This window comes from Acomys russatus, chromosome 1 (assembly GCF_903995435.1).
Source record: "Acomys russatus chromosome 1, mAcoRus1.1, whole genome shotgun sequence".
Taxonomy (NCBI): domain Eukaryota; kingdom Metazoa; phylum Chordata; class Mammalia; order Rodentia; family Muridae; genus Acomys; species Acomys russatus.
This window is the reverse complement of record NC_067137.1, coordinates 116,908,918-116,926,001: the sequence shown is the minus strand read 5'-3', so window position 1 is coordinate 116,926,001 and position 17,084 is coordinate 116,908,918. Positions and strand designations below refer to the sequence as shown.

General features: G+C 47.3%; 1 protein-coding gene across 1 annotated transcript in view; it reads left to right on the top strand.

The window, feature by feature from the left end:
- Positions 1 to 940: 940 nt before the first annotated feature.
- Positions 941 to 17,084, top strand: part of Wars1 (tryptophanyl-tRNA synthetase 1) — a 33,185-nt gene continuing 17,041 nt past the window's right edge. Inside the window, exons 1-4 of the mRNA XM_051151376.1 lie at positions 941 to 1,056; positions 5,232 to 5,405; positions 12,882 to 13,095; positions 13,857 to 13,965. Of these exons, the coding sequence (XP_051007333.1) occupies positions 5,295 to 5,405; positions 12,882 to 13,095; positions 13,857 to 13,965 (434 nt within the window). The 5' untranslated portion in view covers positions 941 to 1,056; positions 5,232 to 5,294. The remainder of the gene's footprint in view (positions 1,057 to 5,231; positions 5,406 to 12,881; positions 13,096 to 13,856; positions 13,966 to 17,084) is intronic.

Sequence of the window (17,084 nt, the reverse complement as noted above, 5' to 3'; positions counted from 1 at the left end):
GTCTCAGCCAATCAAAGACAGGCTATGCCCCGCCCCTGGATGGACAACCAATGGCATTATGCCATGACCGGAAGTTGATCCAGCCGGATGGGGTTTACACGGACGCCTAGGAGGTGCCGGTAGCTAAACCTGCAGTGCTGACTGGTGGGGCTGGTAAGTAAGGAGAGGGTGGTCACTGCGCCAGGAGCAAGGGAGGGACGCCGAGGTGGCTCCAGGGCCTTGGGCTTGCCGCCCGCGCGCCAAGACCTAAGAGTCCAGCTCCGAACTGGGCTCGCTGGTGTCGGGGCACCGGCAGTGCATGTGGCAAAGAGGCTGTGGCGGTGCCGCCCACCCAGGCTGGCATCGTTTCCCATCTCCTGGGCTTTGCCCTGTAGGATCGCCAGCAACCCCCTTCACGAAATGTTTAAAAAAAAAAAAAAAAAGCTCCTAGTGCCCATTCCATAGATGAGAAATCCGAGAGAGAAGCAGAGAAGTAACCCTACTTGCCCACGGTTTCATGGCAAGTTCATACCCAAGATTAAAAACCAGTGCTCTCTGATCTCGGAGTTCCCACTGCAGTGCACCGCTGCAGAGTACTACCTCAGGAAATGTACAGGCTGACCTGCCCGCCTCATTTGTCGCTACGCTACACACAGTTGCAATGATGCTGTGGGCGTGGGGACGGGAAAGGGAAAGGGTTGGGAGGTCACACGGCGGTCAACCTGAAGAAAGGAACAGCTGATGCAATGGCAAGTAGCTCTGGGCTCTAGAGAGTGTGATTGGCCTCAACCTCCTCCTCCCCTTGCCCAAACAGCCATTGGCTGGACTTGCTTATTAAGGAAGTTGGCCAAGTGGCTAAAATGTTTCTGATAACCTGGGTGATTTCTAAGAAACCCTCAATAAGGGAAACTGAAAGGGTGGGGCAAGGGAGGAAAGACAAACAATAGTCTGTTCTTAAAAAAAAAAAGAAACCGAAAGGGAAGAGGGGAGAGTATTAAAGACCTCCACCCTGCCTGGGCACTCTCATCTGCTTAACTGTCCAGTGTGACCAGGGGCCTCGGACGCCACAGAGCCAGGGTATGTATGTATTGCCTTCTTGGCTAGGCTTGGAGCTTGCTTTCTGTTGGTTTTAGTGGTTTGTTGTTTGTATTGTGTTGTGTTGTGTTGTTTTGACCTACCTTAGATGAATGTGTTGGACTTGAGAAAGGCCTGTGTATTGCGATGTTGTGCATTTATTTCATCTAATTGACCCAAGTTTGGGTGATGCCCTGGTTTTGAGGAGTAGATACAGGCTCTGCCCGGTGGCCTGTTTGCATTCAGAACTTGCCCTTCAGCCCCTTCAGAGCTCCAAGTGGTTTGGCCTCCTTAAGCAGTCAGTGAATACTTTTGGCATTGCTATTGTGACAACCAGGTCTCGAATGTCCATCTTTGTAAATTAGTGTCTTTCTCTTTTAAGGTAGTGCTCATGGGGCTGGGCTCGTAGTTTGGGTGTTAAAAGGCTTACTTGGAATGTTCCCGGCGCTAGGTTTAATCCCCAGTGCCTTTGGATGGAAAAATAACTTTCATTACCATCCTCCGACCCTGAGTTTAGGAGTGTAAAGAACTGCTTGTTCGAAAGGGGTTTTGTCTTCTGGGACCATGTTAGTCTGAAGCTATTGTTACCTACTCATTGACTCCACAGTCCCAAGATGTCTAGAAACTTCTTTAAGAGCCCACTGTGTTCGTCCAGAAAAGGGGTGCCTTTCCAAATGAGCCACAGAGTAGAGTTCCTAAAAGGGGGAATTAGGGCAGAGGAGCCTTCTCAGGCTTCTCATCAAAGGCCTGCTGTGGTTGCTCTGAACTAGGCAGTTTGATTTTTTTTTTTTTTTTTTTTTTTTTTTTTTTTTTAACCATCCCAGTACTTTTGTTACAGGGAATAATAGGTTACTTCCTGGTTATAACCTTTCTTTTCTTCCATGTTGCATTAGTAGTTGGATAAGATGGCATTTCCTTAGTAAAGGGACCACTCCTCATCTGGAGTTGATGTGGTAAGTGCTTAAGACGGTGCTCCCTAACCTTTTGGCATCTTGGCTCCTTCATAAAATGGTGAACCTGAGCACTCTTCAAACCCTGTGCATCCAACAAATATGCAGCTGTTGATGTGCGTTCAGAGACTCAGGCACTCCGAGCCTCTGAAGTTAGGCTTAACGCTAAAGCTTAGCAAGCAGAAATAAAGGAGGACGGGGAGAGTTCATCACACAGTACACAGGTAAGGGTGTGATGGCATGAAGTGAGGAATAGGGAGCTCTGTTTTCTTTGTCTCAACCATTCCTAGAGCATTCACTCGAGAAATTGTCTCTCACTCCAACCCTGTTGCACTGGGAAGAGGCTAACTGTCCCAGGATCACTCATTTACTCTCCTTGGCACTTTTTCTAAAAGTTGAATGTGATTGTGACTACAACTGATTGCAGTCTTTGCAGAGCCCCCACATTTGTGGAGGAACAGGGTAAGCAAAGGGGAATCCAGGAATAACCAGGACAGGGCAGATGTTACAGTGAGCAAAGAGACCAAACTAGAGGTCTGAGACCTGGAGGAGAAGCCAGGTAGTTTGCCTGGCTCTCCCCAGATCTCATGGGGCGTGACTTGGTGCCAGAGCATGAAACCAGAGATAGCCTTAGTCCTGACTGACTCAGCCATCAACTAGAACAAACACTGGTATTTTTTTTATGTTTGCTGGATTTGGAGGGGGTCTTTTGTGGGGTTGAGAGCAGTTCATGACAGAGTCTTACTGTATAACCCCAGGCTGACAGCTGACATTAAACCCACTAACTGACTCTCTGTAGCCCAGGCTAGCCTAAAATGAACCACAGTCCCCTATTCAGCTAGAGTCGGAAGTGTACACCACCATGTTCAGCTAAAACTGGAATTTGCAAAGATGATAGAAGAGAACAGCCTAGAGGAAAAGGTTGAACTTGCTGATTTAGTAGAGTCATTCATAGCAGATACTAGAAATACACGGACATAAAGCTGGCACACACCCTCACCACAATTAACATTCAACTAACTCAATAGCAGAGGAAGTGCCACAGCAAAGGTAGGGTAGGAGTGTTCCAGGGTCACAGGGTGAGAGTGCTATCTGGGCTACACGGGTTAGGAAAAGCTATGAAGAGCTGAGGTCGAGTCTCAGAGATAGCAGAAGGCAAGCAAAGGAGCGGGAGCCATCCTGAACAGGAGGAGCAGCAGAGGTTCTGGGAGCCTGTGACTGAGATGGACCCTGACATCAGAGCCTGACTCAGTCTCTGGATTTGAACCTCAGGCAGATTCTTATGGCTTCCCCGAGCTACCAGGATGCACAGTTACAGCTTGCTCTTCCAAGACACTGGGGAACTCCAGACTGGATATCTAGAAGTGATTTTTATTGCATTCATCATTGTCAACTGATCCAAGCAAATAGACCCACAGAAACAGGGACTGGGAAGTTTCTTCTTATTCTCCACCCTGGGCCACAAGGCCTTGCTAGTCAAGTCAGTCTCTCACCAAACTTCCTCTGGGAATGAGGGGAGATGATTCCCAATGGGCGCTGTCCCATCCTGGTTTGGGTATTATGAGTTCATTGCCTTGTATGAAAATGGTGGTGTTAAACAAATTGAACAAATGCATAAATACAAGCAAATGGTATCTCCACTGTGCATCTGACTCTGAGAGGTAGGTAGGTGGGGGACAGTGGCTGAGACCACCCTAGCTTATGTTTATGCCTTGTGTAGCAGTTTTCTCCAGATGAACGCTTCAGTCCTGCAGGGAAGCTTGTTATGATGCAGGGTATTGACACAACAGTATGTACTCAGAGAGGAGTAAAGGTCCCACCCTGCAGGAGGGAAGCTCATTAAACTCAGAAAGTAAATAACTTAATAGCTTCAGGAAATCCCTGAAATGAACCGGACTCCCTAGGCTCCTCCCCACCCCCAAGCATGCATCAGCAATAGGACTGCTGAGAGAGACTCTGAGGAGCCCAGCTGCCTGGGAAGGAGGCTCAGAGCACCCCTCAGCCTACAGGCTGTGCAGCGTGCTCATTAGCCATCACCCGTGCTGGGCTGGGCCTTGGTGATACAGCTGCCTCTGAGTCACCCACTCAGTCAAACATACAGGTTCAAAGTGGGGTAGGGAGGCCAGCGGGGCACAGCACTCATTGCTTCACCACTTGGGACTTCGGCAGTATCCTTACTGGAGCCCGTTATCAAAGGGGAAAAGACATTTGTTCACCTCTCCTCAAGAATCCTGTCAGGGTACACACTCAGTTCTGTATCTATGAGCTGGGGAAGACAGATCTGTCGCAAGATTCTGGTGAGTTGGTGCATAGAGGAACTCAGAGCAAAGTGCCAGGTCAGGGTGCTTGGAGTTACTAGTCCAGCACAGGCTGCAGCTCCCCCTCTAAGGTAAGCCAAGCTGTGTGGGGTGGATCCCCAGAGCCCCCACTCCGAAGCCTGGGAATAACAAGACTGGAGGTGCGCTTGTATCTTGCTCACAGTCCACAGTGTGTTCCGTGTCAGTTTTTTCTTTGTTTTTATAACAGCCCTTGAGGTTAAGTTTAAAAGTTTCTAGAGTTCCCATCTTATAGATAAGAAAGTGACTGACCCAACAGGATTCCAGGTGGCCCAGTCCTCACCCTTTCCAGTGAACTAGAGATAGTGAGTAGTAAAAAGAAGGGGCAGGCACACCTTCCCAGCCTTAAGTGAGGGAGCATGTGTGACGACAAGGCTCATGGTCCTTAGTGGTCTAGAACTCAGAACACAGAGGACCCGTTCCTCCACCTGGAATGTGCTGGGAAAGCGCAGCATTTGGCCGGGTGGTGCCATTGTGGCATTACTGTGTTCTCTATGTCTGAAAAGGCCTGTGAGTTTGTTCCCAAGGCAGTAAAGATAAAGAGCAAGTAAGACTTTGCAAAGTGTCTTTTGCTCTTACCAAGGTGCGTGGTCTTCCAAGCACACGTGCGTGCCCCTTCTGGAATCTAGATGTGCCAACTCACTGTTTACCAGGAAGGCCCTCCCCTGCTGGCCGCAGGTTAAACCTCCCAGGAATGCCTGTAGTTCTCATCGTCAGCATTGATGCGTGGCCCCAGTTTTCTCCTTATCTCTTTACATTAATGTCCTGTTCTCTGTTCAGTTCAGTCACCACGTTTTCCTGAAAGGAAGGTTGAGTACTGGAAAGGAAGCACAGCTGCAGCAACCTGCTCAGGGCTCCCACCCTCGTCTCCCATTTCAGTTTCTCTCCACAGAGTCTTGTCTCAACTGCTGAACGAATCCACCCACTAGGCAGCTGCAGGCCTCGGTCCTAGAAGATGACAGACATGCCCAGTGGTGAGCCCTGCACCTCTCCGCTGGAGCTGTTCAACAGCATAGCTGCTCAAGGGGAGCGCGTGAGGTCCCTCAAAGCTGGAAATGCACCAAAAGTAGGTGATTTGTTGGACTCTCCAATACGGGCACCTGGGCCTCTGCACCCACACAGATGCCTGGCTATAGTCTGTTAAGTTCAATGTCATTGTTATGCCTGTGCGTCAGAGGCCTTTGTATTGTAGGGAATTGGTCCCCAATCCTCAAAGATGCCAGAATCCACGGATGACCAAGTCCCTCACATAAAGCAGTCTAGGATCCACATAGGATCTGCCCTATACTTTAGGCCATCTAAGTACTGTATGGGCTCTGTGGAAATAGTGCTGCTCCACAGGGTTTGGTTGGTTGGGTTGGTTTGCGGGTTTTTTGTTTATTTTTGTTTTTGGTATATTATATCTTTAGAGAATATATTAGTTACTTTTGTGTCCGTTACTTTAACAACTTGGGGACAAAAACAACTTAAGGAAAAACCTTTATTTTGGCTCAGGCAGGGAAGGCAGGCTGTGAGGCAGCTGCTCATATTGGATCACTGTCAGGAGGTGGAGATGGATGTTTGTTGTTGTTAAATTATCAGCATGGCCTAATAATAAGCATTATTAGGCCTATACGTATCATTACAGCAGTTTTTTCTGCTAGCAATCAATCAAGACACAGACACCTGTTATATTTTAGAATGGCCTTAGTTAACCTGGGGCAGGGCAGATATCAATCCCCTAAACTACCTCCCATAGTGGGGCAGGTATGGGATCCCTGCCCCAATCCCATGCCATCTGCTTCTAATAATCCTATCAAGCTGCCTCCCATCCGTAATCCCAATTACTTGCTAATGTTCTTCATCTGGGCCAAATCCTCCATCCACGCTCGCCATGTGCTTCTCCACCTAACCCATGATGGCGCAGCCTTCTTCTCTCTTCTCCTCAGGTCTCTGTTCTTCCCAAGATTCTCTCTGTCTCCCCAAGCCCAGGAACCTTAACCACATCTCATTGGCCATGCCCAGGTTTAACAGCCTTTTATTAATTAGCTTCAAAATACATCCAACCCCCAACAGATGTTTGTGCTTGGCTCTCTTTCTCCATGGAGTAATGCCATTTGCATTTAGGGTCTGTCTTCCCTCCTTCATTAGCCCCATGTAGAAACCGCCTTTTAGGCATGTCCAGGTTTATTTCCTGGGCACTTCTAGAGCCTGTCAAGGTGACAGTGGATAAAGTGACAAAATGAAAATCTCTACTTACTAAGTACAAATGAAGAAATTTCTTGTGTTTAATAAATTTGTTCTGGTTAGTTGAATCCAAGGACACAGCACTCACAGCCATAAAAATCCCAGCAGCCCCAGTGTCTTCCAGCCTGTCCCCGGTTCTGCTCGGGCGCAGATACTTTCAGTTCTTGCAGATGATTCTTTGTGCAGATTTGGACCTCTACGTGCCCACTATTTCTGTCCTTTCTTAATTTCAAGTCTAAAGCTGTGGCTGTGGCCATAGGGATTCTTGCTTTGGCTCTCACTTCCCATCCTCCGGTAGCCAGGATATAGTGCAAGTCTAGTTAGGACATTATTAGTGCAGGTGTAATTACCCTACGGAAATGCATAGACAGCTGAGCCGTCAGGAGAGCATGCGTGTTTTTCCTTTCCCTGCCACCTTCCTTGGTTTCTGTTGCCTGGCCTTTGCTGTGCTAGTCAAAGACATCAGGGTGAGCATTGTGTTTGGGATTAAGTTAATTTTGTAGTTTCCTGTTGGGGAGGGTTAGCTTTCATTTCTTCTGGGGTGAGGGAGGGACAGTGGGATGTGGCACATTCTAAGGAAGCATCCTACTACTGTCTTAGCTGCTTTTCTCATTTCTGTAGCCAGATACCTGACCCAGAACATCAGCTGCAGGGAAGAAGAGTTTCTTTTTGTTTGTTTGTTTCTTTCTTTCTTTCTTAAATTTATTTATTATTATGTATGCAGTGCTCTGTCTGCATGTACACCTGCAGGTCAGAAGAGGGCCTCGGATCACATTATAGATGGCTGTAAGCCACCATGTGATTGCTGAAAATTGAACTCAGGACCTTTGGAAGAACAGTCAGTGCTCTTAACCTCTGAGCCATCTCTCCAGCCCAGGAAGAGTTTCTTGTATCTTAGCATTTGAGAGTCTAGTCCCTCATGGTAGGGAAGATGTTTCTGTCTAAGACCCCAGCCCGTGGGATGAGTCTACCACCATTCTAGGTGGATCATCCTCCACTCAACAAACCACTGTGGAAACATCTTCACAGACACACCCAAAGGCATCATCGAGGCATCCTTGGTGACAATAAGGATTACCTGTCACAGCCTCAAGGCCAGATATCCAGGCCTGGTGTGTATATTTAGTATACTGCTCTGTATGCCTGCTTACTAAATAACAGCAGGATTTGTGCCATATTACCTTGGCAGAAGCTCCCTGTACCCCATGTTTACTCAGTCTCTTGATTGCATCAGAAGGTCACGTCAATCAAGTAGTGGGCCTGTGCACTGAGGGCGCTGGTGCTCAATGACACATTCCTCAGACTCTGTCCCCACCTTAAGCAGTGTAAGGTTGTCACAGCTCTGCCCTGATTGTTGAATCTCAACACACAGCAGCTACTGTGTCAAGGTAACTTCTTGGGCAGTCTTGCAGGACCTCTGCCAGTTTGCCTTTACACTGCTGGGTCTTCATGTCCTCTTTCTTCTCTGCTTTACTCTCTTTGGACAGGATAAATGTTCTAGTTTAAAAAAAAAAAAAATCCTGCAAAGGAATAACCAAGCTGCATGCCTGAAAGTATATTTACCTTCCCCTAAGGTTTGGTTGATCGCTGAGCTGGATGTGGAGTTCTGAAATGGAAGCAACTTTTTCTTAGAATTCTGTTGTTTCATTTCATCTGGCACAGAATCTCATGTGGCCACGCTTGGCTTCAACCTGCTATGGCAAAGATAACCATGAACTTCTCGTCTTCTGGCCTCTGCCTCCTGGTTGCTGACATTAGAGTGATGGGAAACCACACTCAGCTTCCCTTAGAATGCTGTCACTATGGCTCAATCACCATTGTTTGTCAGGGGACATTGGCGCCCTTTCTGTTCCCATGCTCTGACATTCCCGGGATAGGACCAATGCTTCTTGCAAACTTTAATTCTCAGAAGTCATGTTGTTTTTCTGGTCTCTTTGGTACTCTTGTCTTTTCTGATTTTAAGTCAGAAAACACTCACCTGGTTTTCTTTTCTCCTCCTCTTCATCCTCTTCTTCCTCCTCCTTCTTTTTCTTTTTGTGTGCTACTTTCCATTTGTTTCTTTTCTTTAAGGACTGTTTCCTCACCTTAGCCTCCTATTGTCATGTTCCAAAGTTCCCTGAGGTGGTGATGGCAGCTTTCCTGGTGCTCTCTGCCTCCTTTGTGGCTCGGCATCCTCCAGGTGAATTCTCCCCTTCCCTTTCACATTACAGGCACCCCAATTGTGCACTCTCTCTTGCCGTCTGCTCGAGGTCTCGAGGACAGCTGTCAGCTGTCGGTCAGCATGAGCAGAACTTACCTGTGTGTGGCCCCTTTCCTGGAGAGCTGCCGGGCTGCTCTGGTTCGCAGTCCTAACCTCTTTTCTTAGAGATCCTACCTATTCTCTGGTCTGCCCGGGGAGCATGAGTGGTGCCACATTCTCCACTCAGTGGCACAGTGTCTGTGTGGTTCTCTCGGGCTGTTCTTGCTACACTTCCCTGCCCACTACTGTGTGTAGCAGCCTCTGCTCTACACACCACTGTCTTCTTCCCATGGAAAGCTCTGGATGGAATGGGGCCCCAGGCATGAGGTGAACTGCTTCCTGAACAGACCTGAGCCAGCATTCCTGTCACAGCCCACTTCCCACTCCATCTCCAACACCTGGGTCTCTCTGATAGTCCCCAGTGTGAAGTGGGGTCACAGCCCCCCTAACCAGCACTTCTCAGCATTTGGTTTTCTCGTGTGCTCAGTCTCAGTTGCCCCTGAACGTCCCACCTTCTAGGTCTTGTAGATACCACCCTCCTGTTTTCTTTGTCTTCTGGGATTGAGCCTTTTTGAGGATCTTGCTGGCATAGTAGGTTTTAGGAGCTAGTCGGTCTGCATTTTTAGTGGCAGCAAAGGCACTTCATGATCTGTGGCACCTCCACTCTTAGGTCTCCATGGCTTCCTTCTCTGTAAATGTAACTTTTATTCTCTTGACTCAATTGTTGTCTGGGAGGCTTACTGCCTCCTTCTGCTGGCCTAGGCTTAGTCCTGGAAGCTTCCAGCCTCCATATAATCTCACCTAGGCCTCGAATGTTTCAGCCTCTGAGACTTACTGCCTAATAAACTCACCCTTGTTCTTACAGAGCGCTGGGGTAGCTGGTTCAACTCAGCTGTTCTGGCTCAAACTCCTCTCCCAGCTGACTTATTCAATCTGGCTTCTCTCTTGACCCAGAATTGCTCTGCTTGGCCTCACATTAACTCAGCAATCTGCTCTAATCTTTTGGCTTCTTCTCATTTTCTGGCTCATTCTGTCTTCACCTGAGTTCTCTCTCTGCAACCCATCTCTCTGTTACTGTCCTGGAAAAAACTGCCTGCTCTCTCTGTAAAAACTACTTCTTAAGTAACTTCCCTTTCCTCTCTCTTCTAGTGAAATTGGCCATATCCTATTCTGGCAAATCTTCTCTGATTTGTCACCTTTTCTACCACTCAATTAGACATCACTTTCAAACAGGGGTGCTTCCTTCTACAAATTAACTTCACCTTTGTTTGGGATTAAAGGCATGTGCCATCACACCTGGTGCAATGTTTTTCTTTACCTGATACTTGCTCTATACCAAGCTGGCCTTGAACTCAGATCTTCTTGCCTGTCTCCTGGATTAAAGATTCCAGCCAGATCACACAGACCTAGAAGGTCTTTGGATGTGATCTCTTGCCAGAGCAGCCATGTTCTGAATGAACATTTTCTACACTTGTCCGCTGCTTCCCACCCAGCTATCTGCCTTTAAAAACTGTTTCTGTTACCACGTGGTGCCATCCGCCTCCCCTTCAGCCCAGGTGCTTTCGCTGACCACTGGCTTGAGCACACCATTTCATCTTAAAGGAATAAGCATGCGGTAATGATATAGAAAAAAGCAATAGCCAAAGCCCTGATTATCCAGAAGGACATTTACTCATCCAGGTGGGCTCAGTGAAGTGGGCGAAATGGTCTTTCAGACAAAAACCTTAAATAAATAAGAGACCCAGGTACTGATCATTTCTCCTGTAAACGTACTTTGGAAGGTTAACAGTGGTATTTCTGTCAGCCGTATATTAAATTGAATAACACAGTAATGTTTTTAATTAGTACTACTTTTTTTTTTCCACTCTCATTCTGAGACAGTGTCTCATTGTAGCCCTGGCTGACTGGAACTCACAGAGATTCCCCTGCCTCTTGTCTCCCGAGGGTGGCACACTAGAATACTGGCTTTTAAGTTGAGTCTCTGTGTCCTGGCCCACACTACACCGAAATAGGAAGCAAGCCAGGCAGGTCTGTTTGTCACTTAGAAGAAAAGTGACAAACTACAGAAGTTTCCTAAACAGGAACAAGATTAAATGTTTCCTCTTTTCAGAATCAGATCTAAGCCGGGCGTGGTGGTGCACGCCTTTAATCCCAGCACTTGGGAGGCAGAAGCAGGTGGATCAATGTGAGTTCGAGGCCAGCCTGGTCTACAAAGTAAGTCCAGGACGGCCAAGGCTACACAGAGAAACCCTGTCTCGAAAAACAAAAACAAACAAACAAACAAAAAAGAACCCAAAAAACAGAACCAGATCAATTAGAGTATAAATTGTCAACAGTTAGTGATTAAAAGATGCCAATTGCTGTGTACTTCCGAGCAAGGCAAGTCTGCCCACAGATAATTCTGCATATTAAGCTTCTTAAACATTTATTTTATTTCCAGTGCTGAGCCTAGGACTGCTGAGACCACAGAGCATCTACCCCATGAAGGCATTGTCTCTCTTTTGTGAGCTGTAATCAGGACTTATTGATTGTATGAGGCAGGGTCATCCTAATAGCCAAGTCCGGGTGATTTTACTGTCTGAAGCCCTGATCACTACAGAACCCAGCCCTCTTTGGCCAGGGTGCTGTGCCAGTAAACAGCTCTCTGAATGAGGTTGGAGTCACAGGAGTTCTTCCCAGGAAGCTCAGTGTGTACTACATGCTGCATAAACTCTAATTGGAAATATTTGTGTTTCCTTAGGCAAGCAAATTAGACTGTGTAGTCTTTGTGGTCTACTCCAGCTATGCCAATTACCAGTCTAGAGCTGGAAGGCACAGCGTGATTTGATCGCCTTCATTAGGCTTGCTCTTTTAAGCTCCTGGGTGGCCACTAGGAGCGCCTAGAAGAGAGGGGTCTTCAGTACGTTTCCACAGTGCCCAAGGGTACGGCTCACATCTGCTGCTGCTGCTGCTGCTGCTGCTGCTGCTGCTGCTGCTGCTTCCTTTTTCCTTTTTATTGCTTTAAAAATAAAGTCTCGTGTGCCCAGACTGGCCTCCAACTGTCTATATAACCAGAATGACCTAGACCTCCTGCCCCTCCTGCCTTCACCTCCCAAGTGCTGGAATGACAGGAATAAGAGGTATATAGCCGTATAAATGGCCTGGTAACTGGCTAGAAAGATGGCTCAGCAGTTGTGAGCCTTTGCCACTCTTACAGAGGAACTTACTGGGTTCGGTTCTCAGGACCCACATGGCAATTCAAAAAATAATTTCAATGCTAGGAGACCCAATGCCCACTTCTGGCCTCCCAGGTACATATGGTACTCATACATATCAAATAAAAAGAAATATTAAAAAGAAATAGCTTAATAAGACTCCACCATCAGCTAGGTGTTGTGGTGCATGGCTTTAATCCCAGCACTTGGGTGGCAGAGGCAATCAGATCTCTGTGAGTTCGAGGCTAGCCTGGTCTACAAAGTGAGTTCAGGACAGCCAGGGCTACACACAGAGAAACTCTGTCTTAAAAAATAAAAATAAACATAAAAAAAAGACTCCACCATCTAGTGGCATACCTATTTCTGATCATCCCCAATGGCCTACGTTTTTTCCCTTGCATGTATCTGCTTTCAAGATACATTTATGAGTTGTCATCATGACTCTTCTGGCATCTTTGGCTGGGTCTGTAAATTCTCATCCTAACCTGTGTAGGATGTAAGAAAGTGCAGTGTGCACTCTGAGCTCCATTAAAGGAGCCACCACGCATGTTCTGTGGCATCCCCACTGTTATGGCGCTTTAGCATATTAACCTTGTCGTAAACAGTAGTGTGTTCTGTGTCACTGCTACTATCCCATGCGGTTCTGGTCATCATCTGTAGCACTAAAGTACCAAATAAAGGTGAAATATACCTGAGCCTGGCTTTCTGCCTGTTTTGGACAAAGTCCTGGCTCTCCAACCCCTCAGCGGACACTTGTCAAGGTTGTTGTAGAACTGCACAAGGTAACATGTGAGAGTTCTTAGCACAGGGCCTGCCACCTAACTGCTTTTCTGCAGGTGTTAGCTTTGTCAGCTTTTTGAGCATTCTCCTTTTTTTGCTTTAGGATGAGATTGATTCTGCAGTAAAGATGTTGTTATCATTAAAAATGAGCTATAAAGCCATCGCAGGGGAGGAGTACAAGGCTGACTGCCCTCCAGGGAACCCAACAGCTGGGAATAATAGTGACCCAAATGCCACAAAAGCCAGCGAAGATTTTGTGGACCCGTGGACAGTACGGACAAGCAGTGCGAAAGGCATCGACTATGACAAGCTCATTGGTAAGCCTTCAGCTTTTTCCGTCAGCAGCGTGTGTGGAGTAGGCGCCACTCTGTGGATCCTGTTAGTGTTTCTAAATATGTGCACTTGTATAAGCACTGTTAGTTGGCACAGTAAGTGTGTGCATTCTTAGGACACATGATTGTCCATACATGTGTACCCAGGTAATAACAAAATCCAGGTGGTTAGTATATCCACCTTTGCCAACGGTTTTGTTTCTTTGTGGTAGGAACATTCACAATCCTCTCTGGTAGCTGTTGTGAAAATTATACAATATGTTATTGGTGGTGGTAGCCTTCCAGAACTTACTCCTCTAACCTCAGTATGATCCACCCTGCCCATTCTCCTTCCCAGACTTGTGTGCTCCCCTAGATCCCACATAGGGTAGGACCTGTGGGATCTGATCTTCCGTGCAGTGCTGGTCTGCCTTGTCCTTGGGGGTTATCTGTAGTCTTGGGAAGAACAGGATTCTATTTCCTTTCATAGGTGTGTGTGTGTGTGTGTGTGTGTGTGTGTGTGTGTGTGTGTGTGTCAGGACTAGCAACCAGAATACATTCTGGGTTTGTTCTTGTCACAGGCTAGGCTGATGCAAACAGCACTGTGGCATGTGGTGCATCTGGTTTTGCTGAATGGGGTCCTTTCACTTTGTTTGATGGGAAGGGGTCACAACCCAGAACCTGAAGAGATTTGGGTCCTTGAGACAAGTTACTAAGTCTTCTGGCATCTGAGAGTCATCTCTTCTGTTTCCTGCTGTTTTCTGCAGTTCAGTTTGGAAGCAGCAAAATTGACAAAGAGCTGGTAAACCGAATCGAGAGAGCCATTGGCCAGAGAGCCCACCGCTTCCTGCGCAGAGGCATCTTCTTCTCCCACAGGTCAGAGCCCTTCCTCCATGCTGGGGCCATAGGGTTGGGAGTGCTGGGGAGACTGCTGTAGGAAGTCACTGTGAGCTCACTCTCCCTTCACCATCTGCAAGTCTTCAGCTTGTTCCTTTGTGAACTGCCACCTCATAGGGTGGAGGGCAGTTTTTGCAGGTGAAGTGCCATCATATTGCATGCTGTAAATTCTAAAGGGCCCACGAGCAAGGTCATACCTCACTACCTCCCACACAGTGAGAGTAGCCTCCCAAGGTTACCTGCGCTCTTCCTCCCCACCATGGGTGACGTCAGACATTTTCAGCAGCTGAGCCCATGGTACAGAACATCCTGCCTCAGACCATAAATTTTATGCAGATAACATCAAGAACAGGCAAGTTCCAGGAGACTGCTTGCCTCTCCCATCCCACAGATTGCCTGTCCTCTGCCCGGCTCATGGATCTGACGATCTGAGGTCAGGGTGTTCTGTTCTACATGCACTTCAGGGAGCGCCCAGGGAAGAACATTCCTGCCCAGACATTTCACACCATGTCTACAGAGAGCTCTGGGCCCTGCTCAGTCCACATCTGGACAAAATATAGTCAGTATTCTTCTTAACTGAAATTGAATTCTGATCCAGTGAGTGAGGCGGCTGGTGAAGGTTCCCACTGCTAAGCCCTGCAGGTTGTGCGCCATTCCCAGGAGCCACACGGTGGAAGGAGGGAAGAACAGAGTCCCCACAGAGCAGCCTCTGACATTCATCTACCCTCCATGGCAAAAGTACACACACAGAGAGACACAAAGAAGTCAGTAAAATGTAATTTTAAAAGTTGAGGCCAGGCGTGGTGGCACACACCCTTAATCTCAGCACTCTGCAGATAGAGGCAGGGATTCTCTGTGAGTTTGAGGCCAGCCTGGGCTACATAGAGTTTCAGGAGATAGCCAGGGTTACACAAAGAAAGCATATCTTGGTGGAAGAGAGGGGAGAGGGGATTGAGGGCTGGCTAGATGGCTCAGCAGGGAAAGGCCCCTGCTTCTAAACCTAACAACCTGAGGTCCCACATGGTGCGAGGAAAGAGCTCATTTCCAAACACTCTCTGACCCCCACACATGCAAGAACACACATTCACAAACAAAATGAGCAAATAAATATAATAAAATTTTATAAAGAAATTGAACTGATAAATCATAGCATTTGAACTCTTTAAACCATGCTATTCCGCAATTTAATGTGTATTTGCAAAGTTGTATAACCACTGCAAGTTGATCACCCAACAGAAAAACTGCCTGTCAGCAACCACTCCCGGTGTCTCCCTCCCAACTGGGTGATGGGGCACACCTGTACCCAGCACTAAGGATCACCCTTAACCACACAGCCAATTCAAGGCCAGCCTAGGAAACTGGAGGACCTTACCTCCAAAACAAGGAAAGCAAGCCCAACTAATTCTGAGTTCAAAATTTGAGTCTGTTTCAAGATTACTTTTATATTCTTAACTCCTAAAATTCACTTCCATGTGGATTTTAAAATCAGCTTTTTCTTTTTTACAATAAAGGCTTCTGGGATTTTAATAGAGGTTTACAGTACAAAAGCATAGCTCTCACCCCTCAGGGGTGAGAGATAATTTATTCTGGAGCCAAATATGAGTGACCATAGCCCAGGGACAGATTCATTCCCCAAATACCGTTTCCAGTGTGGTGAAAGCTTCACAACAGAGGAAGAATGTCATGACTGGGTTAGTGGAGACACAGGTCGGTTTCTGCTGTGGGCCTCAGGTGCTGTCTGGTGGCATTCCTGGCTTTTGGGCTGGTGGCAGCTCTACTGGTCTCTTAATACATTCCAAAAACATTACCTGGTAGTCACAAGGTTGTCTGTCACACACTAAGATGGGCGGTGACTAGCTATTGAGGAAGCTAACATGACCCATAGTATTCCAGTCTTCCTGGATGGCCGCTGTGCCTGGCCAGCCCGCAGAATCTTGAGCACAGCCAGAGCTTTCTCCTGGGGCATCAGTGGACACACTATTCCAGATCTTTGGTCCAGTTTGGTGGATATTGTGATCTTAAAATACTGTCCTGTGTTTTAGGGGGGTTGTTTTGGTTTTTTGAGACCGGGTCTCATTGTATAACCCTAGCTGGCCAGGGCTTGTTGTTGTTGTTTGTTTATTACAAGGTAGATTCTACGTTTTCTGGACTGGCTTGGAGCTCACAGTCCTGCCCCAGGCTTCCCAGTGCTAGGAGTACAGACACACACTGTCACACCCAGACTCCCAGTCCTTGGTGGGAGTTCTCTGAGTGGTAATTGACTCTTTTGGGTTGAGAAAGCACCATTCAGATGATCTGCTTTTTTTTTTTTTTTTAATGTGTGTGCGTGGGGAGGGGGTAGTGATAATACATATATGTAGGCATTGGTTCTCTCCCTCTACCATGTGGCTCACAAGAACCAAACTCCCGTCATCAGGCTTGGGAGCAAGCATCTTTGCCCACTGAGCTATCTCACCTTGTTATTGATCTTAAAACTTCTAACATATTTTATAGCTCTCACTGCCCCATGACTGTTTCCTTCAGTGTAATAGCTCAAGGAAGGCATTTACACATTCTGAAGTTGGACCGAGCCCACTACCTAATGTCATCTACACACTCATCTCTAACAAGGCCCTTTTGAAAGTGTGTGCCTAAGATGGGCCTTGGCCTAGGGCCTAGCCTAGTGAGCTCTCAGACATGGCCTGTGACCACATGAAAAGCAGCCCATGGCATGGGTTTTCTCTCTTCCATGTGTCCATTAAAAGTTAATTGGGTGAAGCTGGGTATGGTGGCACACACCTTTAAACCCAGCACTCAAGAGGCTTCAAAGGCAAGCAGATCATGCCGGCCTGGTCTACATAACAAGTTCCAGGACCAGGCCTACATAATAAGACCCAGTCTCAAAAAATAAAAAAGAAAGTTACCTGGGTGAGGTGAGTGAAACATAGAATTCTGCTTCCAAACTTCCAAAGCCGCCTTTATAGTGCAACCCAAGGCCTGTGGTTATACGCCTTGGCACCAGAAGGGAGGCAGGAGCCTGTCTCAGAAAACCAGGAAACAAGGAAGTGATGCTTGCCTCTAACCTCAGCACTTAGGAGGTAGGACACAGGCAAACTAGG